Source organism: Ahaetulla prasina, chromosome 12 (assembly GCF_028640845.1).
Source record: "Ahaetulla prasina isolate Xishuangbanna chromosome 12, ASM2864084v1, whole genome shotgun sequence".
Taxonomy (NCBI): domain Eukaryota; kingdom Metazoa; phylum Chordata; class Lepidosauria; order Squamata; family Colubridae; genus Ahaetulla; species Ahaetulla prasina.
The window spans coordinates 21,847,523-21,868,297 of record NC_080550.1 but is presented as its reverse complement, the minus strand read 5'-3'; the positions used below and the strand labels follow the sequence as shown (position 1 = coordinate 21,868,297).

The 20,775-nt window shown below is 42.5% G+C and overlaps 1 protein-coding gene across 1 annotated transcript in view; it reads right to left on the bottom strand.

Moving 5' to 3' along the window:
* Window positions 1-20,775, bottom strand: part of PLCG2 (phospholipase C gamma 2) — a 116,284-nt gene that overhangs the window by 37,659 nt on the left and 57,850 nt on the right. The window contains exons 11-19 of the mRNA XM_058155470.1: window positions 19,205-19,323; window positions 18,907-18,992; window positions 17,191-17,311; window positions 14,373-14,541; window positions 9,301-9,405; window positions 8,574-8,663; window positions 7,353-7,531; window positions 5,211-5,411; window positions 1,047-1,166 (exon numbers count right to left, since the gene is read on the bottom strand). Of these exons, the coding sequence (XP_058011453.1) occupies window positions 1,047-1,166; window positions 5,211-5,411; window positions 7,353-7,531; window positions 8,574-8,663; window positions 9,301-9,405; window positions 14,373-14,541; window positions 17,191-17,311; window positions 18,907-18,992; window positions 19,205-19,323 (1,190 nt within the window). The remainder of the gene's footprint in view (window positions 1-1,046; window positions 1,167-5,210; window positions 5,412-7,352; window positions 7,532-8,573; window positions 8,664-9,300; window positions 9,406-14,372; window positions 14,542-17,190; window positions 17,312-18,906; window positions 18,993-19,204; window positions 19,324-20,775) is intronic.

Genomic DNA, 20,775 nt, shown 5'->3' with positions numbered 1-20,775 from the left:
GGAGGTTTCAGAGACTGAAAAAAGCATCAGAAAAGAAGCCCCCAAACGGAGCTTCAAAAAAGAAGCCCCCAAACAGAGCTTCAGAAAAAAAGCCCCCAAACAGAGCTTCAGAAAAAAAGCCCCCAAACGGAGCTTCAGAAAAGAAGCCCCCAAACAGTGTTTCAGTGGCTTTCTTTCTGAAGATCTGTTTCGGAGGCTTTCAGAGGCAGAAACAGTTTTTTTTCTGAAACAGAGTTTCAGAGGCAGGAAAAAAGGCAAAAAAAAAGCAAGGCACAGAGCTCACAACCAAGGAACCTGTTGCTAAAATTCATCTCTGGGAACAGCTGATTGGGAGTATTCCGGGAGGCCAATTCACCTGCCAATCAGCTTTTTTCTTATTTTTCTCCCCCAAAACTAAGGTGAGTCTTATACTCCAAAAAATACAGTAGTCATATTTCTCAGGTTCCATCTTCACAGGATTCGACTGAACTAGGTGAAAACAGAAGGACTTGACATATGATGGCGCAGTGGTTAGAATGCAGTATTGCAGGCTGATTCTGCTGACTGCCAGCAGTTTGATCGTGTCTTCCAGTTTGACTCAGCCTTTACCCACCTCTGCAACTTTGAGGGCTGATTAAAGAACATTTAAGAACCCATGAAACTCAAGATCCCATGAAACATGACACTATTGTCCTCTGATTAATCTAACAAAGTCAAGAAGGCTCCCTCTGAAAATTTATCTACCATGTTTACCTGAAAACAAGACCTTGTCTTATATTTTTTTGAATCCTGAAATAAGCGCTTTGGCCTTATTTTTGGGGAGGTCTTATTATTTTGGGGCGCGTGGAGCAAGACGGGGCTCCTCTTGTCGTCTTACCTGATTTCCAGCTCTGTCTCCCTAACCCTAACCAGAGGAAAAGGCAGAGATCAGCTGCCCATGCGTTTAAATATTTTCAGGGAGGGCTTATTTTAACGCATGCGCTCCAAAGCCCGATTGGGCTTATTATCAGGGGATGTCTTATTTTCGGGGAAACACAGTAATCATTATCCCATGTGTCTCATCTTACCTGAAAGTTATGGCATAGGAATCCAGTTCATCTCTCTTTCTGATCAGGAAGGCTCCATCCCTTGGAATCCGCATCAGCATGTCTTCTGCTTCCCCGCGACTCAGGTTGCTATAATACCAACTAACAGAAGGGGAAAAGGTGATTGCCGGTTTCAAAAAAATTAACCTCATGAAGATATAGTTTCAGACCCCAGAGGGTAAAAGGGGGACAGAATTCCTTCCCTCTGCAATCAACAAGTCACTCTTGAATGTTGATACTGTTGGGTTTTTCCCTTCTTGCCGTCTAAATCCAGTCCTTTAGATTTATAAACCAGAGGTCAAATATAAGTAGGGAGCTCGTACAAAGATAAGGTTTTCCTACCAGTTCAATTCCAGCTTAATTGAAGGAAAAGAAACAACGTCACCAAAACCTACCCCACTTAAACCCAATTTCAAAGGTGTAGACTAGGGATCGGCAACTTTAACACTCAAAGAGCCATTTGGACCCGTTTCCCACAGAAAAGAAAACACTGGGAGTCACAAAGGTCCTAACCGGAAGCCCCCCATTCAATTCTGGAGCTGATAGGAAGTCCGTTTTCCCCACCATAGAGTCTCCTCCTACCGCGGCGTCCTTTTTCTTCTGTCGTAACTGAAAGCCCTATCAATTGTGGAGCCGACCAGAAACAGCCCCCCCCCAACAATCGGAAGGTCCTCTCAAAATTGTGGCACCAACCGGTGACAGGGAGCCGCAACAAAGGGATGAAAGAGCCACATGCGGCTCAAGAGCCACAGGTTGCTGACTCCTGGTGTAGACAGAAGAACTGTAAGAGTTAATTCGCAGCTTTAAAGAGAGGACCAAATGAAGCACAAGCCTGGAAGATCCTGTCTATCCTCATTATCCAGACGTATAGTCTGATTTAGTATAGGGGTCTCCAAATTTGGCAATTTTAAGACTTTTGGACTTCAACTCCCAGAAATTCCCCAGCCAGTATGGCTGACTGAGGAATTCAGGGAATTGAAGTCCACAAGTCTTTCCGTTGCCAAGTTTAGAGACTTTCTGATTTAGCAGGAAGACAAGCATAGGATGATGTAAGCTCCAACTGCCATTCTAACCTTTTTGGTTTGCTTTTGAACCATGTTTTATTAGAATTTAGCTAGAATTTAAGTTCTGGGAAGATATTGGCTTGTGAATCCGCTTAAGGACTCCAACCAAGCTGTGGGCAGATAACTTGCACAAGGATGGGGAGCTTCAGAATGTCCATCTTTTTCCTAAAATTAGATCCACTGATCTCAGGACTGGAGCCGTTAAAGATTTAAACTAGTGGCTGGGAGATAGAAAGCTGTATCCAGATTGCCTGGTTCATTCCTACAAGTCCCAAAATATGCTATAAAATTTAGGTAATTTTGTAGCCTGTTTAATTCTGGTTTGGGGAACCAAAAATGAAATATTTGGCACTAGTCTGTGCCTAGTCTATTCTAACAAAGAGGAGGACCAGGGGTGACATGATAGCAGACTTCCAATATCTGAAAGACTGTCACAAAGAAGAGGACAACCTATTCTCCTGAAGGCAGGACAAGAAGTAATAGATGGAACTAATCAAGGACGGAACCAATCAGAACTAAGGAGAAATTTCCTGAGAGTTAGAACAATTGATCGGTGGAATGGCTTGCCTCCAGAAGTTGTGGATACTCCATCAATCACTGGAGGTTTTAAGAAGAGATTGGACAGCCATTTGTCCAGAATGGTATAGGGTCTCCTGCTTGAGCAGGGGGTTGGTGTCAGGTCTGGCAGTCATCTTTTGCATTGGGCCTTCAGGCCTGCCACATTTACCACTGTGGAAAATTGGGAGAGGGGATTGCATAGAGCATGGATGATATGTAGTCATAATAACATTCCTTGCTCAGAGTCAAGGACATCTTGCCCTGCACCTGGCGGGTTGGAACTGGGAGGCATCTCTAGTTGAGACGGTGTCTTGATTGGACCATGTGATGGATATATTGGTGCTGGACAGGGACTTGGACATTCATCTGGGTGGGAAACTTTCAGATTCGGGTTTTCCCAGATGTGCCAATATGACATCGCTAATAAAATGGAACTTTGAGGAACTTCAAGCCTTGGAGTCTTCTTTTGTTGGGGTTGTTACTTGGAACCCTGACATTAACCCGAATCTGAATTATTCCAAGGTCCTTTCCAACCCTGTTATTCTGTAATCTTCTGCCTTAAGACAACATTTCTCTATCTAAACCACAGGTGTTGTTCTGTCCTCCTCCGCCTCCGTCCGAATGATGGCTTAATTAGCCAGCACTATCAGCTCTGGCGGCAAAAGAGCCAGCGTCTGCCAAGAGCCCTCATTATCTTCCACAATGCTGGTGAGTCACAAACTTCAGCTCTAGTCAATCAGTGGATTTGCCTGTTACAAAGAGACACAGCAGCTCTGGCTGCCTTTTATATCCTGTGGGGTGTGGCTCCATGGCTCAGCACTTCCTAGGCCTGCCCCACCCCTGCTTCTGTTGTTCCCTCCTCTCCTGCCTAGGAAACCTAGGATTCAACCAAGCCTGATTGCTGTCAGCTGGGTGTGCAGGCGTGGCCTGGGCGGGGGGAAGAGTCAGGGGATGGAGGCCTTCTTCCACCTGACCTGCTTCTGGCTCCTGGAGCTGAGCCAGGGAAACTGGTGCTCCTGAGGTAAGTCCTGACGGCCCTTCCCCCTCATTTTCCAAGTCACTTTCTGGCAGCATGGCCGGCTCGAGGGGCGCAGACACAACAGGTGTCAAACTTGCTGCGTCAGGCTACCATCACGTGACATTTTGCAACGTTTTTCCCATTCGTGGAGCTAGGGTGGGCGTGGACTGCGTGTGACGCATCCAGCCCACAGGCCACCAGTTTGACACCCATGATCGCTAAACCATTCCATTCCAAACAGCCACTCCTTGGACTGATATAAAGGATGAAATAGGTGCCTCAGAGCCGGACAATTACCCATCTCTTCCTTTCAATAAGAGGACAAAAGTGTGTTGAAATGTTATATCTCTCCCTCACACACCACACACATACAAGAGACAGACAGGCGGACAAGACTGTGGCTTCCAGCTCACTTGCCCATGCCAAGAGGCTCCACCAAGCTCTATTTCTCCAAATTTTCTCAAGAGACAAAAGCCAACTCAAGAAAGGAACAACAAAAAGTTAAGCTGGATAAACTGCAACAAATCTGCGCCAACTCAGAAAGCTCAAACTGCCCAAGGAGCTACTGATCCAGTTCTACAGAGGAATTATTGAGTCTGTCATTTGCACCTCTATAACTGTCTGGTTCGGTTCTGCAACCCAACAAGAAAGACACAGACTTCAGAGGATAATTAGAACTGCAGAAAAAATAATTGCTACCAACCTGCCTTCCATTGAGGACCTGTATACTGCACGAATCAAGAAGAGGGCCGTGAAAATATTTACAGATCCTTCACATCCTGGACATAAACTGTTTCAACTCCTACCATCAAAACGACGCTATAGAGCACTGCACACCAGAACAACTAGACACAAGAACAGTTTTTTCCTGAAGGCCATCACTCTGCTAAACAAATAATTCCCTCAACACTGTCAAACTATTTACTAAATCTACACTACTATTAATCTTCTCATCGTTGTCATCACCAATCTCTTTCCACTTATGACTGTATGACTGTAACTTTTGGTTGCTATCATTAAGGGTTAAATTGCAACCTATGACCATCATTTGTGTTGTAAATGTTGTACTTTTGATGAAGGTATTTTTTTTCTTTTTCTTTTATGTACACTGAGAGCATATGCACCAAAACAAATTCCTTGTGTGTCCAATCACACTTGGCTAATAAATTCTATTCTATTCTATTCTAAACGGCTAAAGCCTGTGGTTTGAAAAGGAGAGAAAGTAAGGCAAGAGAATCCTGCTCACTTAACATTTCCCCGTTCTCTCTTGACCGAGGGATTATCTTAGAGCAACTGGTTCCCAGAAAGTCTGCAGCTCTTTCCAGACTCCTGAGGTTTAAACTGCATAGTCAAGGCATAATTCAGCCCTGCGGTTGGTGCAGCTGACTTCCTTGTTGTCTTAAATCAAATTCTCCATCAGCCACCGTAGCAAAGACCCACAGACAGCTTCAGTTATTAAAAATAGCATTTCACCCCGCCCTGGAATTTCCTCTTGGCTCCACGTACCTCTTAGATTCATGAGGTTTTGGATTCGGGACGGCGTCAGTCAAACGCAGCTCAAACTCCGCGCAACGTAAATGGGCTTCTTTGTAATGCTGGATTAGGTCAGAAATGCTGTCAAAGGTGAGGTTATTGGTCAGGTAATATTTTATGCTGTCTCCATCTGTCGAAGAGCGGATGTGGCAGTGTTGGACTCTACCTGATCTCCTAGGACAAACGAGAGGGGGGGAAAAAGTTATTTTAAAAAAAAAAAGAACTCTTGTTCTTCTTTTAATTTGGCAGCTGCAACTGTTTGCATCAGGAAAAGAGGAAGGAAGACTGAAGGAAACTGGGTCTCCTCAATTATGCAAAAAGGAATAAGACAGTGTGTGTGGGGGTCTTTGGTGCTCTCTTTTATTTATTTTATTTTATTAGATTTTTATACCGCCCTTCTCCCGAAGGACTCAGGGCGGTGTACAGCCAAAATTAAAACCCCACAATATACACAATCAAAACAGAATTTAAAACGAAGCATATTAGAAGAATGGCTGACTTTAAAAAGTTGAAAACCCTAAAAAATTAATAAATAACCCTGGTTAAAATTTAATAAAACTTTTAATCCAGTCCCGCTTGAATAAATAAATGCGTTTTCAGCTCACGGCGAAAAGTCCGAAGATCAGGCACTTGGCGTAAACCAGGGGGAAGTTCGTTCCAAAGCGTAGGGGCTCCAACAGAGAAGGCCCTACCCCTGGGGGCCGCCAGCCGACATTGTTTGGCGGACGGCACCCTGAGAAGACCCTCTCTGTGTGAGCGTACGGGTCGGTGGGAGGCATGAGGTAACAGCAGGCGGTCCCGTAAGTACCCGGGCCCTAAGCCATGGAGCGCTTTAAAGATGGTAACCAGAATCTTGAAGCTCTAAATATGGTTGTTTTTGTGAAGACGTTTCATTATTCAAGTAGGTAGTATCATCAGTGCTAGGAGGGAGTGGGGTTTGAGAGGAGGAGGAGGAGGAGGAGGGGCGGCTTCAGCGGGGTCTTTGGTGCTCTCTGAGCTTGGTTGTTTTCTTGCAGGCTAGCACTGCTGATGTTATCTAGTTTGGTAATTAAACATTTGCAGGAAAACCACCAAGCACCCCACTATTTAACCCTAAGGTACACATATTCTCATCTAGGATTTTAATGATATATAGATAATCCTTGATTTATGGCCATAATGGAACCTGCCCATCATGGTTGTTAACTTATGACGGTGACCCACAATCTCATTTCACCAACTTTTTTTTGTGGAGATCATTAAGCAAACCATAGTTCACTATGGGCTGCTTTTGGCAAAAAAAAAAAACAAAACCAGAAGGAAATGTCAATTTTCGGCAAAAAGTAGGCTGGTTGGTTGAGTTGAAGCCCAGATTTCTTAAATTTGAAAAGCGCTGCTTTAAAGTGTTTTCGCTTCTTAGATTTGCTTCTAAGACATCCAAAACGTAAGAACAAATTCAGGAAACAGCTTGCTTAGTTCCTAAACAATCGACCCATCTAAATCAGGAAGTTTAGTTTTTCCAATTCCAATTATGTACAACATTTCATAACAGGCCGGCACTGGTGGGAGCATTCGTGGATTATATTGAGCCCCGATTCAGCCTCACTACACTGGCTCATGTCATCAGCAGTAATTTTAGTACTGTCAACCCTGAAGCTGACCTGACTGAGGCCATTTTGAGGATTCAGTGTTGTCACACTGGAGCTGAGGGATAAGGAGGGAGGGGGGACTAGAGATAGATGGGGTTTTGCAGCCAAAACAAATGGCTTTCTCCTGGGAACCAAGGACATTCTCACACCTGGTCCGAGAGAGGAGGAATGACATTATAGGGCAGCTGGACGCCACTTTGACTGGATCATGTGGCTAACTGGGGAAGGGGAAAAATGTTTACTTTTAATTAGGTGAAAACCGCGGGGACCTTCAGAGTCGGTTTTCACCAGAACTGTGCCAATATGATATATCCAATAAAACTATTCTTTGAGGAATCTACCTGCCTCCGAGTTTTGTTTGCTATGGGATTATTTCTTGGAACCCTGACAAGTACATTTTTTCCCCCAAATGTACTTTCTTCCCCAAAGTGACAAAGCTTGATTCGTGCGCCGAAACAGGAAAAGCACGTTCCAAATTAGCCCTTACCAGAATGAGAGGGTGTAATCTTTTGGGTAGGCTTCACTCTCCCTGACCAAGAAGGTCCCGTCTTTGCCACCCATTTCAGCACAATATTCCTGCAGGAGCTTTTCGGCTGTGGTCCTCCCTTCCGCCATCTTCCCATGGAACCATTTCTCACCGTAGTGTAGCTCCGTGCTTTTCACTTCCTAAAATATAACGAAGAATATTTCATCCTTCTTCAATTTGTCTTTACAACTGATTATGTACAGCTCGTCCTTGATGTACAACCACAACCGGGACCAGAATTTTGGTTATAAAATGATGCAGTTGTTAAGTGAGGCATCACACGACTGGATTGGATTTTATGAGCATTTTTTATACTGTGGTCATTAAATGAATCACACAGTTAAGGAGATCCGGCTGGGTTGCCAAGCACCCAAATTGCAATCATTTAACTACAGGGGTGGTGCGATGGTCATACCTTTGAAGTTACTTTTTCCAAGAGAAGTGTAACTTTGAACCATGGTAACATGAATGTAAGTCAAAGTGTCAAGTTCAAAGAGTGCTTATGCTGTTGCAACTATTATCGCATCTCAGCTTGCCAAGGAAGTAGGGTGGAGGGAAGGGTAAAACGGAATGTAGACTCCAGACACCAAGAAGACAAACCATGAGAGCCAAGGACACTTCAGCAGGTGTTTGGAAAACCCAAAGACACTTTCTCATAACAATAAAATGACACTCAATTGGACAATATGCCCTGCACTAATAGGGGTAGGGATAAGTCTATATTTTAATTATGTGGGATTGTGCAGGAATTAGCCTGAGCTGGTTTTGCCTTAATCAATGCCGAAAGGATGTACTCAATAAAGTTTTGCATTAAGAGACTGGATCGTCTCCATTGTGCTTGCTTGGTTGGGTTTGTCAGTCAGAACGTTGATAGGAAGATTACCTGTAGTCATAAACAGCTTGGCCAGATTTGATAGGATTAATAGTTTGCCAAACATTTTCACTGCTGGTTGAAATACCGCCCACCTTAGCAGTGGGGTAGCTGCTGGCTAGCTTTGATTTAATTTGATTGATTTAATTTCAATTTTTGATATAATTTTAATATTTTTATTTAATTTTAGATTTAAGTTTAAGTTTTGATTTAATTTTGATTTAAATTTTCCAGGGTTGCTGGGTGTCAGGTGGCATGTAAATTTAATAAAAATAAATAAGTAAAATACATAAGTTTACAAGTTTACATACCTTCGATGGTTCTTCTTCAGCATTCTGTTCAATGTCATCACTGAAGGACAGCTTTCCGTTGGCTACAGCACAATAATGACGAGTCCATTTCTACAAGGCCAAAAATGGTTTAAAGACAAGTTTGCCCCCAAGGGCCGCGGTGTGGCTCAGGCTGTAAGAAGCCTGTTATTAAAACACAGCTGCCTGCAATTACTGCAGGTTCTAGTCCCACCAGGTCCAAGGTTGACTCAGCCTTCCATCCTTTATAAGGTAGGTAAAATGAGGACCCAGATTGTTGGGGGGGCAATAAGTTGACTTTGTAAATATACAAATAGAATGAGACTATTGCCTTACACACTGTAAGCCGCCCTGAGTTTTCGGAGAAGGGCGGGATATAAATGTAAACAAAACAAAACAAAAAACAAAAAAAAAACCAAAAAAAAAAACAAATCAGAAAAAAGATAACAATACTCTTCTCAAAATATCTCTTTCCAGTGGTGGGTTCCACTTACTTTTGCTACCGGTTCGCAAGTGTGACTGCACCCACACCCGCAGCGCTTCTGTGCATGCGCAGACAATCTGTGATGACGTCAGGGTGGGTGGGCGGAGCCTCCAGCCGCCGCTGCTACCAGTTCGTGCAAACCAGGGCAAACCCACCACTGTCTCTTTCCCTCCTCATTTCTCCATGATGAATGCCAACTACAAAGGAACTTCTGTGCCAAACAGGAGAAGTAGGAACATTGGTTACCTGGTCAATGGCGTCCCACATGTAGAGTTCCCCTTGTTGCTTCTTTTCCTCTTTCTTATCTTCCGTGTTCACATCGACATCACCTTTGGGTCCCAGTTTTTTATGCTGGTGTAAATGAAGAAAGCAATCATGAGAAACGAACACCTTGGATGAGTTCTCCAAGACTTTCCCCTTCAGTTTCTGCTTTAAACAACACCCTTAAAGAAGACAATGCCCTGTTCAAAGAGCATGAGTTTCATCAAGAGTCTTCTGCTCCAAGTCCAAGTCCAACTGCTTTCTCACTTCACTTTCCCGTGACAATGGCTAACTTCTGATTATCTGTGCTGCTCCTTCACTGTTGACCAAGAAAGACATTATTTGATGACCCAATCTGTAGCATAATTTAAGGACTAAGGATTTAATGTGTAAACACTATCTATCTTGGGTTATGCGGATATGAAATATCACTTTCTCTAGGGGTGGGTGAGGTAATTCTTGATCCTTGGCAACTTTTCTTTGCTAAATTTTTGGATGTGGTCTGCCGTCATTTTCTTTCTAGGATTGAGAGAACAGAACTGGCCCAATGTCACCCAACTGGTTTTTGTGTCTAAGGTGGGTCCAAAACTCATGGTATCCCTGTTTCTAGCCTGGTCCCTTTAACCAGCACACCAAATGTGCTATCTTATTTGGGTTAGTCTTGACTTCTGGTGAGTACATGGGTGGATTCCTGATGTTTTCCTGGCAACTTTTGGGAAGTGGTTTTTCCTTGCTTTCTTCCCAGTGTCAGGGTTCCAACCTCCAGGGTTGACACCCAGAGCTGTGAGATAAGGACTGGCCTAAAGTCATCCTCCTGGCAAATAGATGGGGAAGAAATGGAAGTAGTGACAGATTTTATTTTCCTGGGCTCCAAGATCACCGCAGATGGGGACTGCAGCCAAGAAATTAAAAGATGCTTGCTCCTGGAAAGGAAAGCTATGGCAAATCTAGACAGCGTACTAAAAAGCAGAGATATCACCCTGTCAATAAAAGTGTATATAGTCAAGGCTATAGTTTTCCCAGTTGCAATGTATGGTTGTGAAAGTTGGACCATAAGAAAGGCTGAGCGTCAAAGAATTGAGGCCTCTGAACTCTGGTGCTGGAGAAGACTCCTGCGAGTTCCTTGGACTGCAAGGCGATCAAACCAGTCAGTCCTACAGGAGATCAACCCTGACTACTCTTTAGAAGGCCAGATCCTGAAGATGAAACTCAAATACTTTGGCCACCTAATGAGAAGGAAGAACTCTCTGGAGAAGAGCCTAATGCTGGGGAAGATTGAGGGCAAAAGAAGAAGGGGACGACAGAGAATGAGGTGGCTGGATGGAGTCACTGAAGCAGTGGCATGAGCTTAAATGGACTCCGGGGGATGGTAGAGGACAGGAAGACCTGCAGGAACGTTGTCCATGGAATCGCAATGGGTCAGACACGACTTCGCAACTAACAACAACAAAAGTCACCCAGGAAGCTTCATGCATAAGACATGATCTCCTCAAATCACCACAACAAACTGGCTCTTAAGGTATCACTTGCTCCCCTATGAAGCCACCAACATCTTTTGAGATTGAAGGCCACTTGACTTTGAGTCAGGAATGTCTTAGTTTAGTGAGTTTACAGAAAATCCCCAGAGACATACAGGTAGTCCCGACTTACATTTACATTCATTTAGGGATCATTCAAAGTTACAAAAGCAACTGAAAAAGTGACTTATGACCGTTTTTCCACACCTGCCACCTTTGTAGCATCCTCACGATCACGTGATCAAAATCCAGCTGCTTGGCAACTAGTTCATGCTTATGACCGTTGCTGTGTCCCCAAGGTCATGTGATCACCTTATGCGACCTTCTGACAAGTGAAGTCAATGAAGAAGCTTAGATTCACTTAACAACCGTGTTCCTAACTTAACAACTGTAGTGATTCACTTAACAACTGTAGCAAGAAAGGTCGTAGAGTGGGGCAAAACTCACTTAACAACTGTCTTGCTTAGCCATGGAAATTTGGGGCTCCATTGGGGTCATAAGCCAAGAACTAACTGTGGTCTCATTTTATTTTGGAATATGTAAAGTTTCCAATATTAAATAAATTGGTTTTATCTTTCCTTATATGTATTTCTCCACAGCTGTTTTAAATTGGTTTTACTATCCTACCGAACTGATTAATTCTAACCACAGAATTTGGACGCAGTGGCTCAGTAGCTAAGACACTGAGCTTGTTGATCAGAAGGTCAGCAGTTCAGCGGTTCGAATCCCGAGTGCCGCATAACGGAGTGAGTTCCAGTTACTTGTCCCAGCTTCTGCCAACCTAGCAGTTCGAAAGCATGTAAAAAATGCAAGTAGAAAAATAGGGACCACTTTGGTGGGAAGGTCACAGCGTTACATGCACCTTTGGCATTGAGTCATGTTGGCCACATGACCATGGAGAAGTCTTAGGACAGCGCTGGCTCTTCGGCTTAGAAACTGAGATGAGCACCGTCCCCTAGAGTCAGGAATGACTAGCACGCATGTGCGGGGGAACTTTTACCTAACCACAGAAATTAACCATGGGGGGATCTAAATTGTTCAAGAAACCTACACAGATGTATTGAAGATCGAAGTCTCTGTCTAAGACCCCATTGTATATGGTTTATTTGCTTCGGAAATTTTCAGTTTCCATGGTTGAGGATCTCTGGCACTCAAGCTTAATATTACAATAGTGCTTAATACAATTCGACTTTGAAGCATACAAATGCAAAAATCGCTTTCCTTTGCTACTCCCAGTGAAATTTTCTGTACTTCCAGGATTTGTTCACGAGAAAGAAAAGGCTGCCAAGATGTACACCTGCTTCACCGCTCAGAATTATTAAGCACAAGATGAATTGTTTTACGGTAGGCGTTGGTTAGGAATGAAATTGTTCTAATTGAATGGTTGATTCTGATCTGGATGAAAGCTGGATTTTAACGGTAGCAAATTTAAGGCGTACCGCTTCTGATGGATGCCAGCCCTGTGCTATGAGTATTAGATTAATTATCACGACGTTTGAAAAATAATGCACTTGCTGGAAAAGCAGACAGAAGTGGATATGTCGGCCCCGCCTCTGTGCACAGATCTACCATAGCTTAATAAAGCTGCTGCTGCTGCACTGATCACCAGCTGGCTGCCAAACAAATTTATGGCTCAGTTTGTCATCTATAAAACTGTCTGTGTTTCAGGACCTGAAAAACTACAGGACCATCTCTCTCCATCCTACAGTTCCTGTGGCCAAACAGGGACACTTCCACCGTTTGGCATATCATGAGGGGTCTTGTATATCATCATCTTCTTTTAATGACTCCATAATCCCTTACAGGGTGGTGTCTAGGCAACTGAATGGAGCTAGCACAGTGTTTTAGTGGCCGGATGCCCTTCCTGCCGCCAATGCGGAGTTTTGTTCAGTGGATATATTCTCAGTGTGTCTAGAGAAAGAAATATCTGCCTATACCTAGGATCGAACTCACAGCCTCCTGATTGTGAGGTGAGAGCCCCACCTCTAGGCCACCGCACCACTCCTATGAGAGGTCTTGTATATGCGGTACCCAGATCCTTGAAAATATTGCTCGAATTATATATATTAGAGCCAGCGGAAAACAAGATAATCTGTGATTTAGATCCCTTTGGATTGTTCTTTTAATGTGTGTGTGTGTGTAGATAGATAGATAGATAGATAGATAGATAGATAGATAGATAGATAGATAGATAGATAGATAGATAGATAGATAGATAAATAGATAAAAAGGTAAAGGTTCCCCTCGCACATACGTGCTAGTCATTGCTGACTCTAGGGGGCAGTGCTCATCTCCGTTTCAAAGCCAAAGAGCCAGCGCTGTCCAAAGACATCTCCGTGGTCATGTGGCCGGCACGACTCAACGCCAAAGGCGCACGGAACGCTGTTACCGTCCCAACAAAGGTGGTCCCTATTTTTTCTACTTGCATTTTTATGTGCTTTCGAAACTGCTAGGTTGGCAGAAGCTGGGACAAGTAACGGGAGCTCACCCCATTACACGGCAGCACTAGGGATTCGAACCGCTGAGCTACCGACCTTTCGATCGACAAGCTCAACGTCCTAGCCCCTGAGCCACCGCGTGCATCCCTATGCTATAGATATAGATGCTATAGATACAGATATATAGATATAGATGTCAAAAATCATGATCAGGTGACAGTGGGATGCTGCAAATGGACAAAAAGATGAGCTGATTGCCAAGTACCCCAAATGCAATTGTGTGTGTGTGTGTGTGCGTGTGTGTGTGTGTGCGTGTGTGTGTGTGTGTGTGTGTGTAGCAACCAGGGACCACTCTAACATCAAACAGTTTACTAAGCTACCAGTTGTAAGTCAAGAACATCCTGTACTTAAATACATAGTTTACAGATGGATAGTTATAATGAAATATAGTTATCCTTTGTTGAAACTCTTTTGTACAACTCCATAAATGTATAAAAAGCCCTTCTATATAATCTTTCCTCATTGCCTTTTTGCCCTCTTTTCTTCTGTTCTTGTCTTTTCCTCTTTGTTATTTTTTAATTAAATAAACTTTCAAAAGAAAGAACGGACAGACGGGTGAATTGTAGAAAGCCGACACCGTACCCCAATCCAAAGCCGGAGAAGAGAAATTAAAAAAAAACCAAAAAACATCTCTGGGCATTTCCTAAATCTTATACTTTCTATCACCCAGGGAGAAAGTTCTGAAAAATAGGGTTCACTTCCACTCCTTTCGAGAGAGCAAGACAAAAGGGAGACAACTGCATCCGTCCATTTTATTATAATTTTTTTTTACTGCCCAATCAAACTTACCTTGATGATGACCTTTCCTTTCAACTGAGTTGGGGACGGGAGCTGATCAGCACTGGCTTCCACAGGCTTTGCTAGAAGTTGGTCTCCAAACACTTCCCGGAATACCTTTGCTATGTGACGCTGCTGCTCCACGCTGCAATGCTCTTCGATCGACAAGATCACTGGGTACCTTCAAGAAAAAGAGAGAAATACTCATGAAGAGGGTAATAAGGGGTGGTAGAATCCAATTTTTTTACTGCCCAATCAAACTTACCTTGATGATGACCTTTCCTTTCAACTGAGTTGGGGACGGGAGCTGATCAGCACTGGCTTCCACAGGCTTTGCTAGAAGTTGGTCTCCAAACACTTCCCGGAATACCTTTGCTATGTGACGCTGCTGCTCCACGCTGCAATGCTCTTCGATCGACAAGATCACTGGGTACCTTCAAGAAAAAGAGAGAAATACTCATGAAGAGGGTAATAAGGGGTGGTAGAATCCAATTTTTTTTACTATCGGTTCTGTGGGCGTGGCTTGGTGGGCGTGGCAGGGGAAGGATACTGCAAATCCCCATTCCCTCCCCACTCCAGGGAAAGGATACTGCAAAATCCCCATTCCCTCCCCACTCCAGAGGAAGGATACTGCAAAAAAAGACCGCCTGCTGTTACCCTATGCCTCCCACCGACCCGTACGCTCTCATAGAGAGGGTCTCCTCAGGGTGCCGTCCGCCAAACAGTGTCGGCTGGCGGCCCCCAGGAGTAGGGCCTTCTCTGTGGGAGCATCGACGCTCTGGAATGAACTTCCCCCTGGCCTACGTCAAGTGCCTGATCTTCGGACCTTCCGTCGTGAGCTAAAAACATACTTATTTATTCAAGCGGGACTGGCATAATAGTTTGATTTTAAATTGGGGTTTTATTAATATTTTAAATATTTTAAATTTAAATTTTAATTATCAGCCGTTTTCGTAATTTTGCTATATTTTAATACGTTTTTAACTGTACATTCTGTATTTTATTTCTGGCTGTACACCGCCCTGAGTCCTTCGGGAGAAGGGCGGTATAAAAATTTAATAAATAATAATAATAATAATAATTTAAAAAATCCCCATTCCCTCCCCACTCCTGGGGGAAGGATATTACAAAATCTCCATTCCCACCCCACTCTGGGGTCACCCAGAGGGGGTATTTGCAAGTTCTCCGAACTGCTCAATATTTCCGCTATCTGTTCTCAGAACCTGCTGGATTTCAACCCTGACTGTGGTAGACTAGAGTTTAGTCCAATATCTATGGAGATTCTCAATCATCCAGGTCATGGCCAACAGGCAACTGGACTTGCTTAGTTTTATTTTGAAAACATTTTGCTTCTCACCCAAGAAGTGAGAAGCCAAAATCAAAACATTTTCAAAGAAAAAAAACACAAGAAAGTCTGTTGCCTTTTGGGAAAAAAAACATCTCTGAGTTTAGCCTAGCGTTTCTCAGCCTTCGCAAGTTTAAAATGGGTGGACTTCAACTCCCAGAATTCCCCATCCAACATGGCTGGCTGGAGAATTCTGGGAGTTGAAGCCCACCCATCTTTAAGTTGTCAAGAGTGAGAAACATTGATTTAGACTGTCAACCCTGGAGCCATCTTTGAGTGCCTTCAGGGTTGCCACAGTGAGGCTGGCTGGAGCTGTGAGAAAGGGAAGGAGTAAAGATAGCTGAGGGGAATATGTAGCCAAAACAACATTCTTTCTTCTGGGAACCAAGGACACTCTCACCAGCACCTGGAGGAGCATGGATGGGAGGCCTCCGGGATGGGGAGAGAGACCTGATTAGGGCATGTGATGGTAGTGTGCAATGTGGGGAAGAACTTTGGATTTGAACCAGTTGGGAAAAACCCGGGGGACTTCAGATTCAGGTTTTCACCAGCTGTGCCACTATGACATGCCTAATAAATCTATACTTTGAGGAACCCTGCCTTGCAGTTTTGGTTTCCTAAGGGCTGTTACTTGGAACCCTGACATAGCCGTTATAGAACTAGCCCTGCAAACCTTGAGTCTATAGCTAATCCACTTGGAAAGAGCTCCGGAATTTGAACTAATTCTGCTTTATTTTCGGGCTATATCAACAGAATCTTGCAAAGCATACAACAATGAAATGCCGTTTTCCATGTTATCAAGGGAAACTACCTACAAATTTTCCTGCTGTCTCTTTTACAGCCTGGTAAGATAAGGAAGTTCCTTTCTGGATTTCTTTCTCTGCCTGTTATGCAACTGTGGGCTAGGCATTTTCTTATCTAACTGTTCCCAAGCAGCATCTCTTTCTCTGATCTCTCCAAGGTCATTCTCACACATCGTTACAGTTACATGTAAATTTAAGGAATAGAGTAGGTGGGCTTTGCTTGCACATTTGACAGTTCTTTACTAACAGAGCCAATAAATTCTGCTCATAATTGGTCACTTATCTATTTGCAATTAAATTTAATCTTCCATTGTGAGTCACATGAGTGTTTCAGTGGGCAACGAGCAGCTGAATTCCCAGAACTGGTGCTCTTTATACCAATATGGCACTGAGGAAATCAAATAAAGTTTTTCTTGCGAAACAAGTAAGTTTATTCATTTATTTAGTGTACGGCAACTACAGAGGTCATGCCACCACAGATACACAACACTAATAAAGCCCACTGTACATATGAATACAAATATAAGTTTAAATAAAGCATTTGCAAAGACACACACATAGAAAGACATAGAGATAGAAAGACTGTGATAATACAATAGACAAGATAAAATATTAAAATAAAACTATGATAAAATCACCATAATACGGCACCATAGCACAGCAATAGGACAGATGTTATAATTAATTAATTAATTATAATTAAGTGTTGCTTAAAGCGATTGACAATAGCCAGGAGGTCACCCTGGATCCTGCAAATAGAAGAATTTTGTGAAATTTCGTCTAGTCTGTAAGACAATGTTTTGAATGCCAAACACGCTGGAAAAGTTTAAGAACAAAGAGGGGAGTAGTAGAATTCAAAATATTGTATTTATTTTTGCAGCAGGAAATTCTGGAAAGCATTACCCTGTGGGTAATTTAAAATAATCAGCACTTACTCAGATGCTACAAACGCATAGTCTTTGATTGCCTGCACGACGTCATCAAATTTAATTTTGGTGGTTCGTGTCCATCCGTGGTAGATAATGGGCTTTCCATCGGGACCATCCCAGCAATCCACTAATACAGCCAATAGAAGGTAAAATACTTAATTCCAACACAGGAAATATAAAGTTAAATATTGATAGAAGAGAACGTTTGTAGCTTAGGGTTGAACTGTGGGGTGCTTAATGCTCTCTGAGCTTGATGGGTTTTCTTGCAGATGTTTTGTTACCCAAACTAGGTAAAATTAGCACTGATGACGTTACCTAGTTGGGTAATGAAATGTGTGCCATAAAACTACCAAGCTCAGAGAGCACCAAGGACCTCAAAGTTAAATATTGAATTGCCCAATAAGTAAATGAGACGTGTGAGTGACAAATTAGATACTTATCAGCTATTAATTTTGGAAGGCAATGCAACTATTGGGGCATCAAAGAAGTAAAAGCTAAGAATCCTGGAAAGGAAAGTCTTATCATTTTTCTTCTGCTTCTTCGTGTCAGCCGGATCATTTTAGAAGAAGGATTTCTTATTTGAAGAACAAAAGAATAATAATAAAAAAAAACAGCAGCACAAGAGTGCAAATCTGGATTTGAACTACAAGTTTCTGTGCCTGAACCACTGCTTTTTTGAACCACTATTTCGGTAAGACTTGTTTTACTGATCAAAGCAAGAAACTCCAGGGTTAGTTCCTTGATATACAAGATGAAGAAGCAATGCAAAAGTATTCACTACAGTGGCTGCAGTGAACAATAAAGCCTGGAGTAATTCAACAGGAAATTTCCTAAGAACGGATAGCAATTGTTTATTTTAATTGGTAAGTCTAGTATCCGTTGTTTTATCTTTCCTTGGTAAACTGCAGCCGCATTTCAGCATCGAAAGTAGAATTAGTTTAATAAACAAAGACTTGATTATAATGATCTTCTAAAAATATTACTGCTTCTGAAAGATTTTAGATTCCAATAAAGAGGAATATTTGCAGTTCAGGGTCGAAATGTGGGGTCCCTGGTTGGTTATTTACTTGTAGATGAGGTAAACTAGGTAACCTCATCAGTGCTGATTATGTTAACATAGGTAGGATAATAAAACATCTGCAAGAAAAGAACCAAGTTCAAAGAGGACCAAGGACCCCTCAGATTTTACATAATTACCATAATTTAAGAAAATATAAATTTTTATGAGGGTCCTTGGTGTTCTTTGAGCTTGCTTGTTTTCTTTCAGAAGTTTTCATTTACCCAAACTAGTCTAGCACTGATGATGTTACCTAGTTTGGGTAAAGAAGCGTCTGCAAGAAAAGAACCAGAGAGGACCAAGGATCCCTCAGACTTTAGATTATTACCATAATTTAAGAACATGAAAATTTTTATGAGGGGTCCTTGGTGCTCTCTCTGAGTTTGGTTGTTTTCTTGCAGATGTTTCATTACCAGACTAGGTAACATCATCAGTGTTGCCTGATACAGCATTACTGAGGATGTTACTTGGGTAAGAAGAAAGAAAGAAAGAAAACAAGCAAGCTCAGAGAGCACCAAGGACCCCTCATAAACATTTAAATTTCCTTAAATTATGGTAATTTAAAGTCTGAGAGGCCCTCTTCATGTCAATCCTGAGCTACAAATATTTTCCTTTATTAATAATTTTTTACGTATGGGATGAAAAGGGAGAAAGAGATTACTCACGCTCAATACATCGACATCCCATTCGTAGACATCTAATGTAAGCTTCAGGGGAAGATTCGCTACGAAGTTGATCACCAGTGAGATATCTAAGGCGGAAAGGTAAAGCATTCAAAAATGAAATGCAGCTTTCCATGTTATCAACAGTGAGCAGATAGAACAGATATAATTCTTTATTGGCCAAGTGTGATTGGACACACAAGGAATTTGTCTCCGGTGCATAATTTTTCGGTGTACAGACAAGCAACAAGTCATAAATCATGACCGCAAAATACAGTCAGATCAAAGACTGGCAACTTACGTATTATGGGAAGAAGAAATCCAGTAATGGGATAAAGGATTATTCATATCTTGCGGATCCACGGAAGCATACTTCTCGTCCCAAATGGTGTTTTCTTTCGAAAAAAGGTAGGTAAGAAACTACAGTACAGAAAGACACAGAGAGAGATGGAGAAATGTAAACAAATGTTATTTACCTAGGATGCACTAATTCAGTGATCATCCCATCGTTCCCCGTTGTCATTATGTAGTTGTTTTAAAGAAATAAAAGGGGGAAACAGAGGTCAAGAATGAAGGGATGACAGAAGATTTGACAAGGAGAGATAGATAGATGATAGATAGATAGATAGATAGATAGATAGATAGATAGATAGATAGATAGATAGATAGATAGATAGACAGACTATGCAAATCCATTCTATTACATACTTAATTTAATTAATTAATAAATATTTGGCCTGTATCATGGCTAGGAATGTTGAGAGACAGACAGACAGACAGACGGACAGAGAGACAGACAAAGATACAGAGAGAGAGAGAGAGAGAGAGAGAAGAGAGAAACAAAGACAGAGAGACAGATATATATACACACATACACACACCCACTAGTCTTTTCTTTCATCTGAACACTCTCAAAGTAAAACCAAGGGCAAATAAATCTCTAAAGCCACTCAGAAAAAATCCTAAGGCTGGAAAAGGAGATTAGAGAATGGTCTTCAATCCAACCCGTTGCCCAAGGCAAATGGCTGTCCAATCATTCCAGAAATCTCCAGCAATGGAGCACCCACAATTCCCAGAGGCTAACTCCTTCATTGATTAGTTGTTCCTAGTGTCAGGAAATTCCTCCTTATTTCCAGGTTGAATCTCCTTCTGTTGCTTCTTGCCCTACCCTCAAGTGCTATGGAGAACAAACCGACTCCTGCTTCTCCTGTGACAGCCCTTCACATATTGGAAGACTGCCATCATGTCTCCCCGGAGCCTTCTCGTCATTGGGCTGAACAGACCTAGTTCCCTTAGTCATTCATCATATAATTTACCCTCCAGACATGTTAACAAAACTAGTTAAAAATGGGTCCCCAGGCGTTTAAAAAAATGGCAGGTTTTTGCTGCCCCAGCAATATTGCAAAAGTCTTTGGAATATCTTTTCTTAAGAAGCTTGCTGGAACCACTTCCTGTGATTTATTTATTTTTTGAAAGGGTAGATGGAGATCTTTTAATATGCTCCAGCATTTTAAAATATTCTGATGTTTTATATTACTGCTGTGGCTTTTATTTCCGGAAGGTCCAATGTATGGTTTAATTCAGTGGTGGAATTCAAATATTTTTACTACAGGTTCTGTGTGTGTGGCTTGGTGGGCGTGGTGTGGCTTGGTGGGCGTGGCAGGGAAAGGATACTGCAAAATCTCCATTCCCTCCCCACTCCTGGGGGAAGGATACTGCAAAATCTCCATTCCCACCCCACTCCAGGGGGAAGTATATTGCAAAATCCCCATTCCCACCTCACTCTGGGGCCAGCCAGAGCTGGTATTTGCCAGTTCTCTGAACTACTCAAAATTTCTGCTACTGGTTCTCCAGAACTTGTCAGAACCTGCT